General features: G+C 50.7%; 1 protein-coding gene across 4 annotated transcripts in view; it reads right to left on the bottom strand.

The window, feature by feature from the left end:
* The window catches only part of Rich (Guanine nucleotide exchange factor subunit Rich), a 567547-nt gene that overhangs the window by 342573 nt on the left and 204750 nt on the right, over nt 1-20224 (bottom strand). For 2 of the 4 annotated variants that reach the window (XM_069303162.1, XM_069303163.1), the window contains exon 13: nt 19934-20032. The exons of the other annotated variants lie outside the window; for them this stretch is intronic. In XM_069303162.1, the coding sequence (XP_069159263.1) occupies nt 19934-20032 (99 nt within the window). The remainder of the gene's footprint in view (nt 1-19933; nt 20033-20224) is intronic. 4 annotated transcript variants of the gene reach the window in all.

Consider the following 20224-nt stretch of genomic DNA (forward strand, 5'->3'; position numbering starts at 1 on the left):
TTGTTCGTTTTTGCTTGGGGAGTTCTATCCACTTGTTCGGCTTTTGGTTGCAATTTTCACCAGATTAGGGATTTGTTTTGGGACGCCTACCTTTCTGGGTGCCTAACCTGGTCGATGGCAGACATAGAATGCTTTCAATCACACGGGGGTTTCTATAGGCCATTGCTCCCCCTTGCCTCTCTGAGGGGGCCAGGTTCTGGCTCGTGGTCCCCGGTAGGCCCATAAGAACCCTGTACACATGACTGATGCAAAAGTCTGACATTAGCATATCTGCTGAGTAAGCTCTGGGCAGCCGTAGGGGCTCCCCCCAGAAAACACAGTGGAGGGATGGCACAGATAAAGAGTTATTTATTGAAAACCTTCGAGATATTGTCATAATGGCATTGCAGGTCAGGAATGAAGATGATAAATTTTAAATGCCTACAGCCCACCACCAAGCAACACACATGGACAAAGGAAGAACAGAATGACAAACAAGAGGGCCTCATAATGGTCATGAGAGAGATTATGGTAAGAGCTAACAGAGATAAATCCCGACTGTTGGTACTGGGGGACTTCAACTTTAAGGCAATAGACTGGGAGGCCTACGAGGCAAGAACAGAGGACATTTGGACAGGCAGATTTGTAAACCTCATCTTGGAGACATTCATGTATCAACACCTCAAGCAGGCCACAAGGATGAGGGAAGGGGGATGTTCCGTCAGTACTGGATATAATATTCACCAGGAAAGAATTAGAGGTATTTGACATCCAGACCCTTCCTCACTTGGGAAAGAGTGATCACATCCTCTTGGACATTAAATACACTATGCGATATAATCTAGTAGAGAATGGGGACACTGAAACGGTTGTTCAACAGTTGTTTCAAAAGAAGACGCTATGGGGAACTTGGAAAAAAATTTTCATGGGCATAATTGGACAGACTTGTTGTTAGGCAAAGAAGTAAATGAGATGTATGCCATATTTTGAGAAATATACGATGAAGGCACACAAACTAACAGAGATGCAGACATAGGAGACAGGGTTGGTCCAACAGAAATTGCGAAAGGCCAGAGATCAAAAGACACAAGCATGGAATCATTAGAGGAAAAGGCCAACATACCAGCGATACAAAGATGCGAGAAACAACTACACGTCAGTAAGGAAAGAGGAACTTTGAGAAAGGAATAGCAGACAAATGCAAATCAGATCCAGGCCTTTTCTATAAAATCATTAAAAGCAAGCTGCAGGTAAAGGATAATATTCAGAGGTTAAAAATGGGGGACAAATACACGGAAAATGAAAAGGAAATGTGTGAAACATTAAATTAAAGGTTCCAAAGGGTGTTTGTACAAAATGAGATCTTCAGGGAACCAGATACGATAAGAATTCCAGAGAACAACATACAGCACATAGAGGTGTCTAGACACGAAGTGAAACAAATACTCTTGGAGCTATGTAAGAAAGCAGTTGACCCAGATGGAGTTTCACTATGGGTTCTGAGAGAATTTGCACCCGAGCTCAGCATACAAATTTAGCTGATTTTTCAGACTTCCCTGTGTACAGGAGTCGTAACAAACGTGTGGAAAAAGGCTAACATTGTTCCAATCTACAAAAGTGGCAGCAGGGGAAAACCCCCTCAATTATAGACCTGTATCATTGACAAGTGTAATAGTCAAAATATTGGAAAAATAATAAAAACAAAATGGGTAGAACACCTGGAGAGAAACGATATAATATCAGTCACAGTATGGCTATCCATCTGGTAGATCCTGTGTATTGAATTTACTCATTTTCTATGATCGAGCCACAGAGATTTTACAGGAAAGGGATGGTTGGGTTGACTGCATCTATTATGAACAATCTTGAGGTTATCTTGAGATCATTTAGGGGCTTTTTAGTGTCCCCGCGGCCCGGTCCTCGACCAGGCCTCCACCCCCAGGAAGCAGTCCGTGACAGCTGACTAACACCCAGGTACCTATTTACTGCTAGGTAACAGGGGCATAGGGTGAAAAAAACTCTGCCCATTGTTTCTCGCCAGCGCCCGGGATCGAACCCGGGACCACAGGATCACAAGTCCAGCGTGCTGTTCGCTCGGCCGACCGGCTCCCAAGAAAGAAAGCAACCCTAAGAAAGGCTTTTGACAGACTTCCACATAAGAGGTTGTTCTGGAAACTGGAACACAATGGAGGGGTGGCAGGTGAGCTGCTAACATAGATGAAAACTTCTCTGACATAAAAAAAAACCAGCGTTGAATGTAATGAAACGCCATTTTCTGGGCGAGTCCCGGAGGCTCCGAGGAGCTATCCATGGCTGATATGGATATCCTAACTATTTTGCATCAGGCGATGTGGGTGGAGTTCTAGGCCTACCGGGGACCACGAGCCAGAACCTGGCCCCCTCAGAGAGGCGCAGGGAGCAATGGCCCATAGAAATGCACATGTGATTTGGAGCATTCTATATCTACCATCGACCAGGACAGGCACCCAAAAAGGTAAGTGCCACAAAACAAACCCCTATTCTGGTTAACAACAAAATCGACAAACGAGTGGACAGAACTCCCCCAGGAAAACGAACTAACAAGCATGACGTCACACGAGCCGCGCCGCATGTCTGCGCAGCTCCCCCCTCCCCGGAAGGGGGAAGGGGGAGCCCCAGACCCCCGCGCCGGCGATCCCCACCCCAGTTCTGAAGCTGGATATCAAAACTGCGAAAAAACCCGCCGACCGGAGGGCGGGAGGGTGCCAGGGAGCCTCACTCAGAAAATGGCGTTTCATTACATTCAACGCTGGTTTTCTGGGGGGAGCCCCTACGGCTCCCTGGAGCTACTTCACCAAAGACTACCTAAGAAAACAAGGGGACATACCCGGGAAGCGGTCGGTGAACCACTCCTCAACACGAAGTCGAGACAACAACCCAAGGACTCCTCCGGAAAGCAGCAGGCACGTTATTCGTCAGATAAAAGGGAGAATGGCCGCAGACGAGAGAACCTATGACCACGACCATAGGAGCCAAAAACCACTGCGCCTGAGAAGAGCAAGAAGCTCTGCCACATGACCCCCAGAAGCCAATGCCAACATAAAAAGAAAGCAGAGGCAAAGCAAACCTGACTCCAAGGAGCCACAACCACCAAGGAGAAGAAAAACAGGAGAGCACCCTGTCCAAAGACCAGGACGGCACAGGCAGTGCATAAGCAGGCCGGAGGTGAAACAACGCACGATACCGCCTGCGAAACGGCGCAGAAGGAATATCGATACCGAAAGCTAGCAGCAGAAACCAAGGTGCCAAACCCAGGAACGGCCTCAAGTGCCTCTACATCTTCCGCAAGCCAATCCTATGACAGCCCAAGGAGGGAAAAGAAAATGCAGGACCAAAATGAAAATGCCACAAGCGTGCAAGGCCACCGCCACAAGTGCAGCTGACAGGGAAGGAACCCGCATAAGGAGCTGCCCCGCACCAACATCCCGCAGAAGGGCAGGAGCGAAAAGACTCATTAAGAGGAGCAAAATCGCCCCCAGGAAAACAAGTAGCGCCGAGACAGCGCGAAGAGAAGAGATATGCACAAAAGAACAAGAAGGCCTAACACCCAGAAGCTGCCGGGAAGAGGACCCACAAGCTCTAGAAAGGACCGGAGGGAAGCTCAACCGAATGACGACAGACGTACCAGAAAACGGGAAGGAGCAAAACTGTCCCGAACCTTCAAGAACAAAATGAAGCAAACACAAAGGACGAAGGCACAAAAACCCCGTCGCACCCGAGACCAAAACTCATGCAGAAACCCCAAGAAGAGGGGAACATGACGGAGAATGCCCGTCCCGGAAAAAAGGGGCGAAGACCGTAGAAAAGCACCCATCGACAGGACGGAAAAAACGGGCACAATGGACAAGGAAACCGAGCCCAGGGAGGGGCCGACGCCCACAAAGCACGTGTGGAGAGGGGGAACGGAAAAACCCCAAACTACAAAACTGCAAGCCCCGCCCAGAGGGGTAGAAACACCCCGGCGGGGACCAACAGGGCCTGAGGCCCCTCACGTTAGCCCCACCCCAGCCCCGGGAACCCACCCTGCAGGCCCCAGGGCCGAGCTGTCCCCTCAAAGCCCCAGCGTCAAGAAAAACCCCGGGGCAGCCGTGAAAAACACTAAGGAAGGGAGCCCACTAGGCTTTGGAACTTGAACCGAAACCAGAGGATAGGCGAGGGGCGAGACGAAGACCCCAAGCTCATCCCCAGCCAGCACAATGAGGCGAGGACAAGACCGAGAATCCAAGGAACATGGAAAAACCAGGCCCGACACAGCAAGACCGGCAAGGAAGGAGGGCCCCAGAGGGAGCACGGAAGGGCCGAACATAATGCCACAACCAACCCCGACACGCAGCTGCAGTACCAAAACCGCAGAAAAACGTCACCACACTCCCCGAGGAAGCGACAGAGAAGATAGATAAATCGTACACGAGTGGCACACAAGGGGACACAGGTGGAAACCGAGCACCCAACTAAGCCACAGGGACGGTAGAAGAAACGTGTGCAGTGTAACAGGCAATCAAAGGAACACATTAGGCAGCCCAACATGGGCTGACCCCATACACAGCCCCAAGAGCAGAGATGAGAGCGCCCAAGAAGCACAGAATCTGCCCGACAGGCAAACGACAGGGGAGAGGCGGAACCAAAGAGCCAGAACCCAACCTGCAAACAAGGAGGCGAACACAAAACCTCCGACACAGGAAAACGTACTACCAAACAGGCACCCCCACCGTTGCACTGCGGAACAAGGTGGAAGTAGGGCCCCGAACTCAAGCAAGGTTAGACAAGCATAGGAGAGGGGCAGGAGTAGTACAGGCAGGAGCCGCCTCGGAAGGGCCAAGACGCCACCCGCAGACGCCCGTGAACCGAGGAAGGAATCAGGTGGAGAGAACAAGAGCTGCCCAGTATGGGCTAATAGCCCTGCAGTAGGCACCTCGGGTGATACGGTCCACGTTCTCAGGTACGTATGTACACCAATTCCTACTCCCAAAAACAAAAAACAGAGTTTTTTGTTTTTGGGAGTAGGAATTGGTGTGCATCCCCCCCCCCCCTCCCCGAGAGAAAATGGATGCAGAACATGTGTGCACACCACCCGGAACCAAAACAAACTCCCACGGCGCATGCGCAGGACGCGAAAGAAAAGTAGCCCAACCAGGGGATAAGTAGCCCAACCAGGCAAGAAGTAGCCCAACCAAGCAAGAAGTAGCCCAACAAGGCGAGAAGTAGCCCAACCGGCGACAAGCAGCCCAACTGGCGACAGTAGCCCAAACTGCTACGAGGAGCCCAACGGCAACAAGGAGCCCAACGGCGACAAAGGAGCCCAAACGGCTACAAGGAGCCCAAACGGCTACAAGGAGCCCAAACGGCTACAAGGAGCCCAAACGGCTACAAGGAGCCCAAACGGCTACAAGGAGCCCAAACGGCTACAAGGAGCCCAAACGGCTACAAGGAGCCCAACCTGTCCAGAACAGAAGGAACCAGTATGGAGGCAAACTCCGGGACACTCAGGAGGTAAGCCACAAAGGCCAATCACACCGCAGGTGAAGAGATGCGGCGAGCCGAAAAACCTCCGGAAGACGGAACCGAAGAAACCACAGGGACACGGAACTGAACCCGGAGAGGAGCAGAACCCAAGCCCAAATTGTACGCAGAGGGGGGGAAAGAAAACCCCACTCCTCGCAACAGTAAGCCCCGCTCAGATGGACGGAAATCCAGGCGGGGCGCAATGGAGCCCAAGGCCCCCAAGGCCGTTCCTCCCCAACCCCAGGAGCCTCTACACAGGGCCCCGAGGCCGAGTCGACCTCCAAAGCCCCGGCCCCACAAGAAAAAGCCGGGGCAGCCGAGAGAGCTGAAAGAGAAGGGGCCCACTGGTCAGACCCCGGAGCATCGGCCGGAGGAACAGACTCGAATGCCTCCGCAGCTACCCCGGATGGGGCAACCCCCGAAACTGCCCAAGTCTCAGAACCTCTAACCCCGCCCCGACCCCGAAGCCTGCAGATGCGTAGGGGCCGGAAGCAGGAGGGGAAAAAACAAGGGGGGCGTGGAAGAACCAAAGCCGAAGCGACCAAAACCCCCAAGTCTGGGTCCCTACACAAGCAGGGCAGCATCGGGGCGTCCGGGGAAGCGACAAACCTGGGCGCGTTGCAACATCCAACCCTGCAATGCGCAAGCTGCCTGCACCCACGGGAATTCATCAACAGACTGGGTGAATGGAGTCACGAACAAGCAACAAAGCTCGCAGGACTCAGGGTCGAATGTGTCACCGACCCAACAGGCAGCATGACAGAGGCAAAAACAAGGAGAGTCACCCTGAGACAAGGGGACAGAGCAACCCTCAACTCGCACAAAGCGAGAGGGGACGCAAGGGTCTCCACTATCGGACCCGAGAGCCCCCCGGGGGGTTTCCCAGGGCCCCTAGACTGGGTCTGCTAAGGGTTATCTCAGGCAGGGCACTGCTAACCGGCGCCCCAAACTACCAAGCAACTGCTAAAGCTGAACCCACGGGACGTGTCCACTCGCGAGGGCGAAGCAGGGGGAGCCACCACACAAACAAACCTAATATAAGGGGGGGGAGGGGTGAACACAAGGCAGACCCCCCTACCAGGCAAAAACAAATATAAAAGAAAAACCACACAAGTGGACAACGTACCCAGAGGGAACTGAGCCGGCTGCTGTCATAGGTGAAAACTAGCTACGCAGTACCCTGCGCCCCACCAGTGCTATAACTACCATTTACCCCAAGGTAAACAAGGGAGCAAAACCCCCAAACCCTTGGGGCGGCGAAACGCCAAGCAGCGAGAAGCCAACAGAGGTAGACCCAAGGCGACATGTGGAAGGAAACCCCAAGCCCCAAGGGCGGTACTTACAGGGCACTCAGGGAAGGTGACCCTAAGCACATGCAGCCCGAGTACCTGAGAATACTAATCCCAGCTCACACAACCACCGTAAGAGCAGCACTGCAAACAAGTCACAGCACTGAGACAAGACCGGAGCTGGAGCCACACGACCATGCATTATCACCTCAGCCGAGGAACTGGGGCGGGGATCGCAAGCGTGGGGGTCTGGGGCTCCCCCTTCCCCCTCCCGGGGAGGGGGGAGCTGCGCAGACATGCGGCTCAGCTCGTGTGACGTCATGCTTGTTAGTTCGTTTTCCTGGGGGAGTTCTGTCCGCTCGTTTGTCGATTTTTGTTGTTAACCAGAATAGGGGTTTGTTTTGTGGCGCTTACCTTTCTGGGTGCCTGTCCCGGCCGATGGCAGACATAGAATGCGCCAAATCACATGTGCATTTCTATGGGCCATTCCTCCCCGTGCCTCTCTGAGGGGGCCAGGTTCTGGCTCGTGGTCCCCGGTAGGCCTAGAACTCCACCCACATCGACTGATGCAAAATAGTTAGAGTATCCATATCAGCCATGGATAGCTCAGGAGAGCCGTAGGGGCTCCCCCCAGAAATGAGGGCAGTAATAAGAGGAAGTGTATCGGACTGATACAAAATTTCACAAGCGGAGAACCACAGGGTTCAGTTCTTGCACTGGTAATGTTCATTGTCTACATAAACGATCTACCAGATGGAATATTGATTTATATGAACATGTTTGCTGATGATGCTAAGATAATAGGAAGGATAGGTAACTTAGATGATTGTAATGACCTTCAAGAAGACCTGGACAAAATAAGTATATGTAGCACCACTTGACAAATGGAATTTAATGTAAATAAATGCCTGTTATGGAATGTGGAACAGGAGAACATAGACTCCACACAACCTATAAATTATGTGGAAAAAATTTAAAGACGTCTGATAAAGAAAGAGCTCTAGGGGTGGTTCTAGATAGAAAACTATTACCTGAGGACCACATAAAAAACATTGTGCGAGAAGCCTATGCCATGCTTTCTAACTTCAGAATTGCTTTTAAATACATGGATGCCGAAATACTAAAGAAATTGTTCACGACTTTTGTTAGGCCAAAGCTATAATATGCAGCGGTTGTATGATGCCCATATCTTAAGAAGCACATCAACAAACTGGAAAAGGTGCAAAGACATGTTACTAAGTGGCTCCCAGAACTGAAGGGCAAGAGCTATGAGGAGAGAATAGAGGCATTAAATATGCCAAAACTAGAAGACAGAAGAAAAAGAGGAGATATGATCACTACATACAAAATAGTAACAGGAATTGATAAAATCGATAGGGAAGATTTCCTGAGACCTGGAACTTTAAGAACAAGAGGTCACAGATTTAAACTAGCTAAACACAGATGCCGAAGAAATATAAGAAAATTCACTTTCGCAAACAGAGTGGTAAACGGTTGGAACAAGTTAGGTGAGAAGGTGGTGGAGGCCAAAACCGTCAGTAGTTTCAAAGTTATATGATAAAGAGTGCTGGGTAGATGGGACACCACGAGCATAGCTCTCATCCTGTAACTACACTTAGGTAATTACACATGCACACACACACACACAGTGATACCTCTTTTTTAATTTAATCCATTTCCAGAGACAGATCCACAACCAAAAAATTAAAAAAACCAGCGTTGAATGTAATGAAACGCCATTTTCTGGGTGAGACCCGGAGGCTCCCCGGAGCTTTACCAGGTTGATATGCTAATGTCAGACTTTGGCATCAGTCATGTGTATAGAGTTCTAGGGCCTACTGGGGACCATGGCCAGAACCTGGTCCCCTCAGAGAAGCAAGGGGAGCAATGGCCTATAGAAACCCTCGTGTGGTTGGAAGCATTCTATGTCTGCCATCAACCGGGTCAAGCATCCAGAAAGGTAAGCATTCCAAAACATACCCCTATTCTGGTTAAAATTGCTACCTAAAGCCGAACTAGTGGATAGAACTCCCCAACAGAAAACAAGCAAACTAGTATGACGTCACACGTCACCACGCCGCTGTCTGCGCAGCTCCTCCCTCCCTGGGAGGGGGAAGGAGTAGCCCCAGACCTCCCACACTGGCTATCCACCCATCAGTTCTGAGGCTGGATGTCAAAACACGAGAAAACCGCTGACCGGAGGGAGGGAGGGTTGCCGGGGAGCCTCCGGGTCTCACCCAGAAAATGGCGTTTCATTACATTCAACGCTGGTTTTCTGGGGGGAGCCCCGTCGGCTCCCCGGAGCTAACTACCCACAGAGGAAGGTCAAAGGGACGGAACCGGGAGGCAGACACCACGCACCCCCCACGGAAGCGAGACAACCTGCAGCAAACGCCAACCCAAGGCGCCACAGCCCCGAAAAGTCCCGGAAACAACACGAGAACAACGAGCAGCAAGGCCCCCGTAATAACACCAAAGATCCATGCCTGAATGACCGCAAGGACACGTCGCTCAGGCAGCAGCGAGAGCAGCGAAGCCACGAACGCCACGGGCATGAGGGTAGAACACAGGCAGCTTAGCCTCAAGAACATGGCTGACAACCCGGGACACCATCACCCGCGAACCGGAAACAGAACCGGATTAACGCAAAACATACCCCGGACACAGACGCCGTGGCACGCAAACAACAGTGGAAGGCCGCCACTGAACACAAAACACGACACACCCCCGGTCCGACCAACGAAGCACTAACAAACCCTGGACCCCTCCAGAATGCAGCAGCCCCAGCCCGCGCCAGAAAAGATGGAGACTGCTGCCACCGATCAACCAAAATGCTAAAACCGAAGGAGCAAGAAAACTCAGCGACCCGACCCTTCAGAGGCAAATGCTAAAAGGAAAAAGAGCAGACGAAAAAACAAACTGGAACCGAAGGGGCACTACCAACCGAGGAGAAAACAGAGCACGCTGACCAGAGACCAGGATGGTGCAAGCAGCGCACGAACAGGCCGGAGGTGAAACAACGCACGAGACGGCTTACTAACGGCGCAGAAGCGGCTCCGCCAGCGCCGCACGAAAAGAGACGACAGTATGTGGCAAGACGACGGACCCCAATCCCCACCAGAAAACCAAGCCGACGCTAACAAGAGTAGCCACCTAAGAAGGGACAGGAAAAGGAAGGACCGCCAAAATACCCATACTGCCGCCAAGAGAAGTACGCAGGTGGGACACCTACCACGAAGCCACCTGACCACCAACCGGAGGCGAGACCGCGAGGCAGAACATAGGCAGCCCGACAAGGCCCCTCCGAGCCCAGGAAAAGGCGGAGCCGCAGGAAGATCTCGGGCACGACCACCGAAACCCAGGCGGCACAAGGAGATGGAACGTCTGCCGAACAGAAAAACTCCCCAAGGCAAGTAAGCCCGCCAGGAGTTCAAAAACGACAGGTCCGACGCGAGACATTGCAAGACCTCAAAAAACCAACTGGCAGGGAAACCAAAGAAGGCAGAAGGGTTGCCACCAGAAACAGTACCCGAACCAAGGGGTACGAGCAACGAGCAAAGAAGCACACCACAGGACACAGGCTGAAAAAATGCCCAAGAAGCAAGGAACACACGCAGAACACCCCTGCGGCAGAGGAGGAAACAAGGGAACGCACAAGGAAATGAAGCGATGGAAACCGACCACCCCCCAACATAGCAGCAACTGCAGGCAAAACCGACCAAAGGAGATGCCAGGAAAACGACTGGAAAGAGGCAGGATGAAAGAGCTGAAGCACAAAAACCCCAGGAAAACCAACCAGGGGTGGACAATCAGGCAGGGGCAGAAAAACCCACGCACATGAGAGGGCCAAGCCAGGGACCCGAAGACCATGAAAAACAACAAGCAAACCCCCATACGCAAACCCTAGGCACAAAACAGCAACAAAGTGCCACACCACAACCGGACACAGGAACAAAGACACGCCACCGTGAAACACGGTACCAATGCACACGTGCAGCAGCAGCAACAGGCACCACCGCAACATGCAACGTGTAAATAGCAACTCGCTTCTGCAAAGGCAGAGAACGGAGCAGGCAAACCCCAGAAAGGGCCAACGGAGACACGACAGAACCCAGCAGGCCCAGAAACCTGCACACCAGGCGACCAACGGCGGAGAACCCCGCTCGATACCTGCTGGATGGGGTACTGGGAGCTCATTTACACCCCCAAGCCCGGCCCAAGGCTAGGCTAGACCGGCCAGAGGGTGGCCCACCAGGCAGCTGCTTGGAGCGGCCCACAGGCCCACATACCCCCCCACAACCAGGATGGGCCGGAACTTCTATTCGAAAACAGGCTAGTGTGCCCTGGAAGTCCACAAACGTACCGGCAATATGGCGTATGCTCGCAAGTAGGTCGTGTAACAACCGCAGACCTGTGATGGTTATACAGTGTTCCCTGATTGTGCCTATAGCACCACTGCACTCCACTGGTACTATCCTGCAAGTTCTTCCAGATAGGCGGGACCCAAGAGCCAGAGCTCAAACCCAGCAAGCACAACCAGGAGAGCCCTACCAGGTGAGTACATAACCAGCACCACAACCCACACACCTCATAACACGAAAAAAGGAGGGTCCCCTGAATGACTCTAGCATGGGTTGGATATGCACATGAGGGGGACTGGAAGGGTTGAAAAAGGGACAGTCACTGGTGTGCGAACGGTCTGTCATACTAAATACATACACTTAAATAAAGACAGGTATATAAACATCTCCGCATCCAGCGCCCGGCCAAAAGACGCCAGACTGCAGAAACTCACCTGGCGAACGGAAGCACGAACGTGAAACGACTCAACCGTACCCAGAAGAACCTGGGAGCACCACCAGGTGAAAACGCCAGAGCCGGGCCCGCAGGAGAGCAGGGCAGAGGCGAAGGAAGCGGCCCACACCCATGACACAGGGAGAACCTCGGCGTCCTCCCCACAGCTGGAAACCAGGACACCCCCGGAGCGAAGGGGCACATACCGCAGCAAGGGAGAAGAACGAGAGACGAAGCACTTGAGAAAAAAGGGCGCAAAACACCAGCACTGAAACACACCGCCCAGACCAAAACAAACTCCACAGTGCATGCACATGACACGCTGGCCGAACCGCACAACCCTCTCTACGGGAAGGCGCCAACCAGGACTACTGCACTAGAAGAGTAGCCAAAAAAGGAAGCAGGAACAACAAAACCGGCCAACGAAGCGAAGACAGAGCCCAAAAAAGTACCCAACCGGGCCACAAGTAGCCCAACAGGGGCCACAAGTAGCCCAACAGGGGCTACAAGTAGCCCAACAGGGGCTACAAGTAGCCCAACAGGGGCTACAAGTAGCCCAACAGGGCCACAAGTAGCCCAACAGGGCCACAAGTAGCCCAACAGGGCCACAAGTAGCCCAACAGGGCCACAAGTAGCCCAACAGGGGCCACAAGTAGCCCAACAGGGGCCACAAGTAGCCCAACAGGGGCTACAAGTAGCCCAACAGGGGCTACAAGTAGCCCAACAGGGCCACAAGTAGCCCAACCAGCCCACAAGTAGCCCAACAGGGCCACAAGTAGCCCAACAGGGCCACTGGCCACAAGCAGCCCAACCGGGCTACTTGTAGCCCAAAACGGCGACCCGGACGAGGATCCGACAGACGTTCCAAGAATGCGGTGTGACGATAATCTCTTTATAGAGAGATTGAGCCTGCTCTTCCCTACCTCAAGTTACGTCCAATTCTACAAGTATAAGATACTACATTAAAGATACGTCACCAGTAGCACAAAACGTTTTGATCAGAAGGCAAAATGTACCCAAGATCCCCCCTACTCCACACACCCTCCACGTCGGCTTGTCGTCAACCAGCAAACTACTCATTCCAGCCTGCCTGCTCCTGATTGGTGACTCGCCGACCGCGCACCTGCACACTGCACCTCCGCGCCATCTACCCGAGTCAACGTCGGAGCCTGACCAGCTATCAACTTCAGAATATTCTTTGTGCTCTTAGAGTTGACATCTCTCTCTCTGGCATACTAAGCTTACTGGCTAGTATACGAAGGGAGGTTTCAGCCATAGCCGATATTCTCAGCACCATTTTATTATTTCACCATTATAATATTGTGTCTCACATTGTCTTTGCATTTATCTTTGTTATTTAACTTTACTTTTCATTCCCCCGAGATTTGTCTTTATTTTCATTTATGTTTAAAGTAAATATATTAAAGTTTCATTGTTCATATTTTGTGTTTTATGTGTTCCTCCCTCTAACTTACCACAGACAACAGGCAAGCAGTCTATCTTTTTTTTGTAAGTGTGACCAGGCATTGACACCTGCCATTGGAGGACTGCCGAACATCAATACTCCAACACTTTCCCGTCACAGCGGGAAGTAGCGAAAACCTTCCCGAACCCTCGAGAACACACAAGCCAACAGTAGTCCCGAAGACACACAAAGGCGCAGGCGCACCCGAGACCAGAAGTCACGTAGAACCCCAGGAACGGGGAAACATGACGAAGGCACGGTCCCAAAAAAAAGGGGGGGGGGGGGGGAGCATCCACCCACAGGACGCCAAGGAACCGAGCCCGGGGAGGGGGCCGACGCCCAACAACACGTATGGCGAGTGGGGAGGAAAAACCCCACTCCGTGTAACCACAAGCCCCGCCTAGAGGAGGAGAAAAAAACCCTACGGGGTCCTACGGGGCAAAGGGCCCCCCCAAGTCAGCACCTCCCCAGCCCCGGGAACCGTCACGACAGGCCGAGCCGTCCCCCCAAAGCCCCGGCCGTACCAGAAAACTGGGGCAGCCGTGAAAACACTAAGGAAGGGAGCCCACTGACAGACTCATACAACACGGCTGGAGGAACAGGCTCAAATGCCCCCGTCACTACCCCGGAAGGGGAATTCCCCGAGACTGCCCGAGTCTCAACACCATCAAACCCCCGCCCCGAACCTACAGACGGTAAGGAACCAGATGCAGGCAGGAAGGGTGATCCAGGGAAAAGACAAGGGGCCGAGGAAGGAACCTAAGCAACCAACACCCCCAAGTCCCAACACGAACCAAAACGGGGCAGCCCCGGGGCTCCTGGGGAGTAAACCACGAGAGCGTTGCCACCACCAAGGCTCAAAGTGCAACGCCTCTGCTGCCCGCACCTGCTTAGTCAGCACAACTGGGTAACCGAGCCACAACGAGCAACAAAACTCGCAGGACTCCGGGTCGAAGGTGTCACCGACCCCACAGGCAGCAGACGGAGGCAAAACAGAGTCACCTAGAGACAAAGGGTGAGAGCAACCCTCAAACTCGCTGGAAGCGAGGGGGGACTCTGGGGTCACATCCATCGGACCCACGCGCCCCCAGGGGTTTCCCAGGGTCCCGAGCGTTTACTATAAGAGGACTCGCGCTCAGGTAATCCCAGGCAGGGTACTACTAACCGGTGCCCAAAGCTACCAAACAACTTTCTAAGAGCTGAACCCTCGGGATGTGTACACCCACGGGGACCTAGCAGGGGGTACCACCAGAATATACTCAGAACACAAGGGACACAAGGGGCAAGAACGAAGGCAGATCCCCCCACCAGGTAGATAAACAAAAAGAAAAAGAAAACCCCGCAAGAGGACAGCATATCCAAGCGGAACAGAGCCAGCCGCCATGATTGGTGAAGACAAGCTGCACAGTACCCTGCGCCCTACCAGTGCAAAACTGCCCCTTACTCTAAGGCGAACAAGGGAGACAACACCAGAGCACACAAAGAGCGGCCGAAAACCAAGCAGTAAACGGCCAAGCAGGGGCAGGACCCAAGGAACTTGTGGAAGGTGGCCCCAAGCTCCAAGGGCAGTATTTACAGGGCACCTAGGGAAGTGAACCCTAGGCGCATGCAGCCCGAGTACTGGAGAATCACTCTCGGCTCTCGCACCACCTAGAAAACAGACACCACACTCTAGGTACAGTGCTGAAACAACTACTGGAGCCGGAGCACATAACCGGTGCCTATAGCATCAGCCTCAGAACTGATGGGTGAATAGCTGGCATGGGAGGTCTGGGGCTCCCCCTTCCCCCTCCCGGGGAGGGGGGGAGCTGCGCAGACAGCGGCACGGTGACGTGTGACGTCATACTAGTTTGCTTGTTTTCTGTTGGGGAGTTCTATCCACTAGTTCAGCTTTAGGTAGCAATTTTAACCAGAATAGGGGTTTGTTTTGGAATGCTTACCTTTCTAGATGCTTGACCCGGTCGATGGCAGACATAGAATGCTTCCAACCACACGGGGGTTTCTATAGGCCATTGCTCCCCTTGCCTCTCTAAGGGGGCCAGGTTCTGGCCGTGGTCCCTGGTAGGCCCTAGAACTCCATACACATGACTGATGCCAAAGTCTGACATTAGCATATCAGCCTGGTAAAGCTCCGGGGAGCCGACGGGGCTCCCCCCAGAAAACAGATGAATTTTCCCTTAAGAAATAATGTAAATTGAACTAATCCGTTCTACACACCCAAAAATATTAACTTAAAAATACATTTTATATAAAATACTACTCATATTTCTCATACACAAAACAATTAGGTATAAATATAAACCATAAATAAAATAAGTGAACATTTAACTGCACTTTACCTTTACTGAGGACTCTTGTTGGTGTTTGGGAGAGGGTAAGGTGGGAGGGAAGAGTGGTGTTGGTGTATGGGGAGGGTGAGGAGGAGGGAGGAGGAGAAGACCGTCCCCTGCTCCCCTTAAACACTTTCATATCTGCATCACTGGTTCCAGATTTTCCATTCACACATTGTTATTGTTTTCCTTTCACTGCTTGTTATGTGGCAGCCAGTTAGAACCAGTCACAGTCACATGTTACTCTAGCATTCACAGCATTCAAAAGACTAGTCACATGCAGTCATAACCAAAGGCAGTCACAGTTGTAGTGGCAATCAGTTAGGCATTTACAGTCAGTCACGTATTCACAGTCACACAATCACAGTAAGTCAGGCTTTCACAGTCAATCAGGCTTTCACAGTCAATCAGGTTTTCACAGTCAATCAGGCTTTCACTGTCAATCAGGCTTTCACTGTCAATCAGGCTTTCACTGTCAATCTGGCTTTCACAGTCAATCTGGCTTTCACAGTCAATCTGGCTTTCACAGTCAATCTGGCTTTCACAGTCAATCTGGCTTTCACAGTCAATCTGGCTTTCACAGTCAATCTGGCTTTCACAGTCAATCTGGCTTTCACAGTCAATCTGGCTTTCACAGCCACAACCACAGTTATAAAACAATAAGAGTTTAATTAATGTCAAGCACTCAGGGACTCTGCCTCCCGATCCAACAGCTGGAAGCAAGGAAGTCCACTATATTAATACCGTCCATATAGCTGTACAACTAGGGGGGTCCTGTGTGGGTGATGAGGGGATGGTGGGTGCGGGATGGAGGGAATGGAGGTAGTGGGTAGGGTCCGGAGTATGAGAAGGTAATGGAGGTAGTGGGTAGGGTCCGGAGTATGAGAAGGTAATGGAGGTAGTGGGTAGGGTCCAGAGTATGAGATAAGGTAATGGAGGTAGTGGGTAGGGTCCGGAGTATGAGAAGGTAATGGAGGTAGTGGGTAGGGTCCAGAGTATGAGATAAGGTAATGGAGGTAGTGGGTAGGGTCCAGAGTATGAGATAAGGTAATGGAGGTAGTGGGTAGGGTCCAGAGTATGAGAAGGTAATGGAGGTAGTGGGTAGGGTCCAGAGTATGAGATAAGGTAATGGAGGTAGTGGGTAGGGTCCAGAGTATGAGATAAGGTAATGGAGGTAGTGGGTAGGGTCCAGAGTATGAGATAAGGTAATGGAGGTAGTGGGTAGGGTCCAGAGTATGAGAAGGTAATGGAGGTAGTGGGTAGGGTCCAGAGTATGAGAAGGTAATGGAGGTAGTGGGTAGGGTTCAGAGTATGAGAAGGTAATGGAGGTAGTGGGTAGGGTTCAGAGTATGAGATAAGGTAACAGAGGTAGTGGGTAGGGTCCAGAGTATGAGAAGGTAATGGAGGTAGTGGGTAGGGTCCAGAGTATGAGATAAGGTAATGGAGGTAGTGGGTAGGGTCCAGAGTATGAGATAAGGTAATGGAGGTAGTGGGTAGGGTCCAGAGTATGAGAAGGTAATGGAGGTAGTGGGTAGGGTTCAGAGTATGAGATAAGGTAACAGAGGTAGTGGGTAGGGTCCAGAGTATGAGAAGGTAATGGAGGTAGTGGGTAGGGTCCAGAGTATGAGATAAGGTAATGGAGGTAGTGGGTAGGGTTCAGAGTATGAGAAGGTAATGGAGGTAGTGGGTAGGGTCCAGAGTATGAGATAAGGTAATGGAGGTAGTGGGTAGGGTCCAGAGTATGAGATAAGGTAATGGAGGTAGTGGGTAGGGTCCAGAGTATGAGATAAGGTAATGGAGGTAGTGGGTAGGGTCCAGAGTATGAGATAAGGTAATGGAGGTAGTGGGTAGGGTCCAGAGTATGAGATAAGGTAATGGAGGTAGTGGGTAGGGTCCAGAGTATGAGATAAGGTAATGGAGGTAGTGGGTAGGGTCCAGAGTATGAGAAGGTAATGGAGGTAGTGGGTAGGGTTCAGAGTATGAGATAAGGTAACAGAGGTAGTGGGTAGGGTCCGGAGTATGAGATAAGGTAATGGAGGTAGTGGGTAGGGTCCGAAGTGCAGGATGGGTAATGGAGGCAGTGGGTAGGGTCCGAAGTGCAGGATGGGTAATGGAGGCAGTGGGTAGGGTCCGGAGTGCAGGATGGGTAATGGAGGCAGTGGGTAGGGTCCGAAGTGCAGGATGGGTAATGGAGGCAGTGGGTAGGGTCCGAAGTGCAGGATGGGTAATGGAGGCAGTGGGTAGGGTCCGAAGTGCAGGATGGGTAATGGAGGCAGTGGGTAGGGTCCAGAGTGCAGGATGGGTGATGGAGGTAGTGGGTAGGGTCCGGAGTGCAGGATGGGTGATGGAGGTAGTGGGTAGGGTCCAGAGTGCAGGATGGGTAATGGAGGTAGGGGGTAGGCTCCAGAGTGCAGGATGGGTAATGGAGGTAGTGGGTAGGCTCCAGAGTGCAGGATGGGTAATGGAGGTAGTGGGTAGGCTCCAGAGTGCAGGATGGGTAATGGAGGCAGTGGGTAGGGTCCAGAGTGCAGGATGGGTAATGGAGGTAGTGGGTAGGGTCCGGAGTGCAGGATGGGTAATGGAGGTAGTGGGTAGGCTCCAGAGTACAGGATGGGTAATGGAGGTAGTGGGTAGGGTCTGGAGTGCAGGATGGGTAATGGAGGTAGTGGGTAGGGTCCGGAGTGCAGGATGGGTAATGGAGGCAGTGGGTAGGGTCCAGAGTGCAGGATGGGTAATGGAGGCAGTGGGTAGGGTCCAGAGTGCAGGATGGGTAATGGAGGCAGTGGGTTGGGTCCAGAGCGCAGGATGGGTAATGGAGGCAGTGGGTAGGCTCCAGAGTGCAGGATGGGTAATGGAGGCAGTGGGTAGGGTCCGGATTGCAGGATGGGTAATGGAGGTAGTGGGTAGGGTCTGGTGTGTGGGATGGGGGATTTCTTATACTTGCTGGGAGTTTGTTGAACAACCGTGGACCTCTGATGTTTATAATGTGTTCTCTGATTTTGCCTATGGCACCCCATCTGCTCTTCACTGATTCTATTCTGCATTTTTTTCCATATTGTTCACTCTAGTATGCAACCCGTTCTCGCAAATTCGTAAAGTCAATATTGACTTATTAACTACGTGCATAGGTGATATACTAAACATAATAGATACCCTTAAAAAGATTCATAGAAAACACCGACTTTACCTAACCTTGTTAGTATCTTAAGATAAGCATCTTATTGCTTCGTAATTACAATTATTACTTAACCTATACCTATTATATGTTAGGTAATAATTGTAATTACGAAGCAATAAGATGCTTATCTTAACATACTAAGTAGGTTAGGTAAGGTCGGTGTTTTCTATGAATCTTTTTAAGGGTATCTATTATGTTAAGTATGTCACCTATGCACATATTTAATAAGTCAATATTGACTTATTAAATTTGCGAGAACGGGTTGCTAGTATGCTGTTATTTGACTGTGTACATTTAAGACCTGGGCCTCCAGTATTTTCCATGTGTATATTATTTGATATCTTTCTCATCGTTTTTCTAGTGAGAACATTTGGAGAGCTTTGAGATGATCCCAATAATTTAGGTGCTTTGTCCTATGTATGCATGCCATATATGTTCTCTGTACTCCCTCTATTTCATCAATCTCTCCCACTCTGACGGGGGAAGTGAACACTGAGCAGCACTCAAGACGAGACGGCACAAGTGATTTGAATAGTACCACTATTGTGATAGGTACCCTGGATTTGAAGGTTCTCGTAATCCACCCTATCATTTTTCTGGCTGATGCAATATTTGCTTGGTTATGCTCTCTAAATGTTAGGTCATCAGACATCATTATTCACAGATACTTTACATGCTGCTTTCCTACTATGGGCAGATATGATTGTGTTTTGTACCTTGTATTTTGTTTAAGGTCCAGAGCCAGATATTTTTGGAGAAGTACATAAAAAATTTTGACAAATTTAACAAGCTAGTTTAGCTAGTTAAGGAGAGCAGTTACTCCTTGCTTTCATTGAGAAACAAGGAAGTGCCAAAAGAATGATGCCTGTCTTAAAAAGCATATATTGTACTTATAGCAGAGGCAGAGTAGCAGAAAAAAAATACAAGCATAGAGAAAGGTACAATTATAAGCATTAATGAAAGAGGTAATGTGAAGGTGGAGAAAATAGAACACACTAACAAGAGGAGTCTGCAGTGTGAGCATAACCAAAGGAAAAATTATCACGAAGAAAAAACACCCTCTTAACTAACGGTAACGCATTTAAGGGTGACCAAGGCCAACTGGTCTGCTGCCAAACAGCATATAGCAATTTTACATGGCTTTTATGATTATTTGGACACAAAAACCCACCACCGCCACATACCCAACGAAACAAAATACATTCTTGCAGCACTGCATCTACACAAAATATGTATATATCAATCATTTTGATATGCAACAAAACTATTGCACTTATTATCACCATCAGAGAAAACACTGATTAACAACAAACTAGAGTCACACACATTGCACAAAACAAAAGAACACTACACTGACCACGGGGAAACAGAAGGTTCTCCTCTCGTTTATTCTGCTTGAAATTCTTTCTGCTCAACTTGCTCCCTCCAGATTGTCTTTTACTAAACCCAGACTCGCCTTACACAATAAAAGATAATTAAGCATTAAAGTGTAATTTACTACAATTAAGCACTTTGTTGCTTAAACTTATAATTACATAGTTCTTATTGAAAGAATTAATGTTCCAAAGCGAGGTTGTGCATCTTGGTTGTTAAATATCTATGAGGTGTGCAGTTTTATATCTAGATATAAACACAATGAATCAGGGCA

This window comes from Procambarus clarkii, chromosome 49, assembly GCF_040958095.1.
Source record: "Procambarus clarkii isolate CNS0578487 chromosome 49, FALCON_Pclarkii_2.0, whole genome shotgun sequence".
Classification (NCBI taxonomy): domain Eukaryota; kingdom Metazoa; phylum Arthropoda; class Malacostraca; order Decapoda; family Cambaridae; genus Procambarus; species Procambarus clarkii.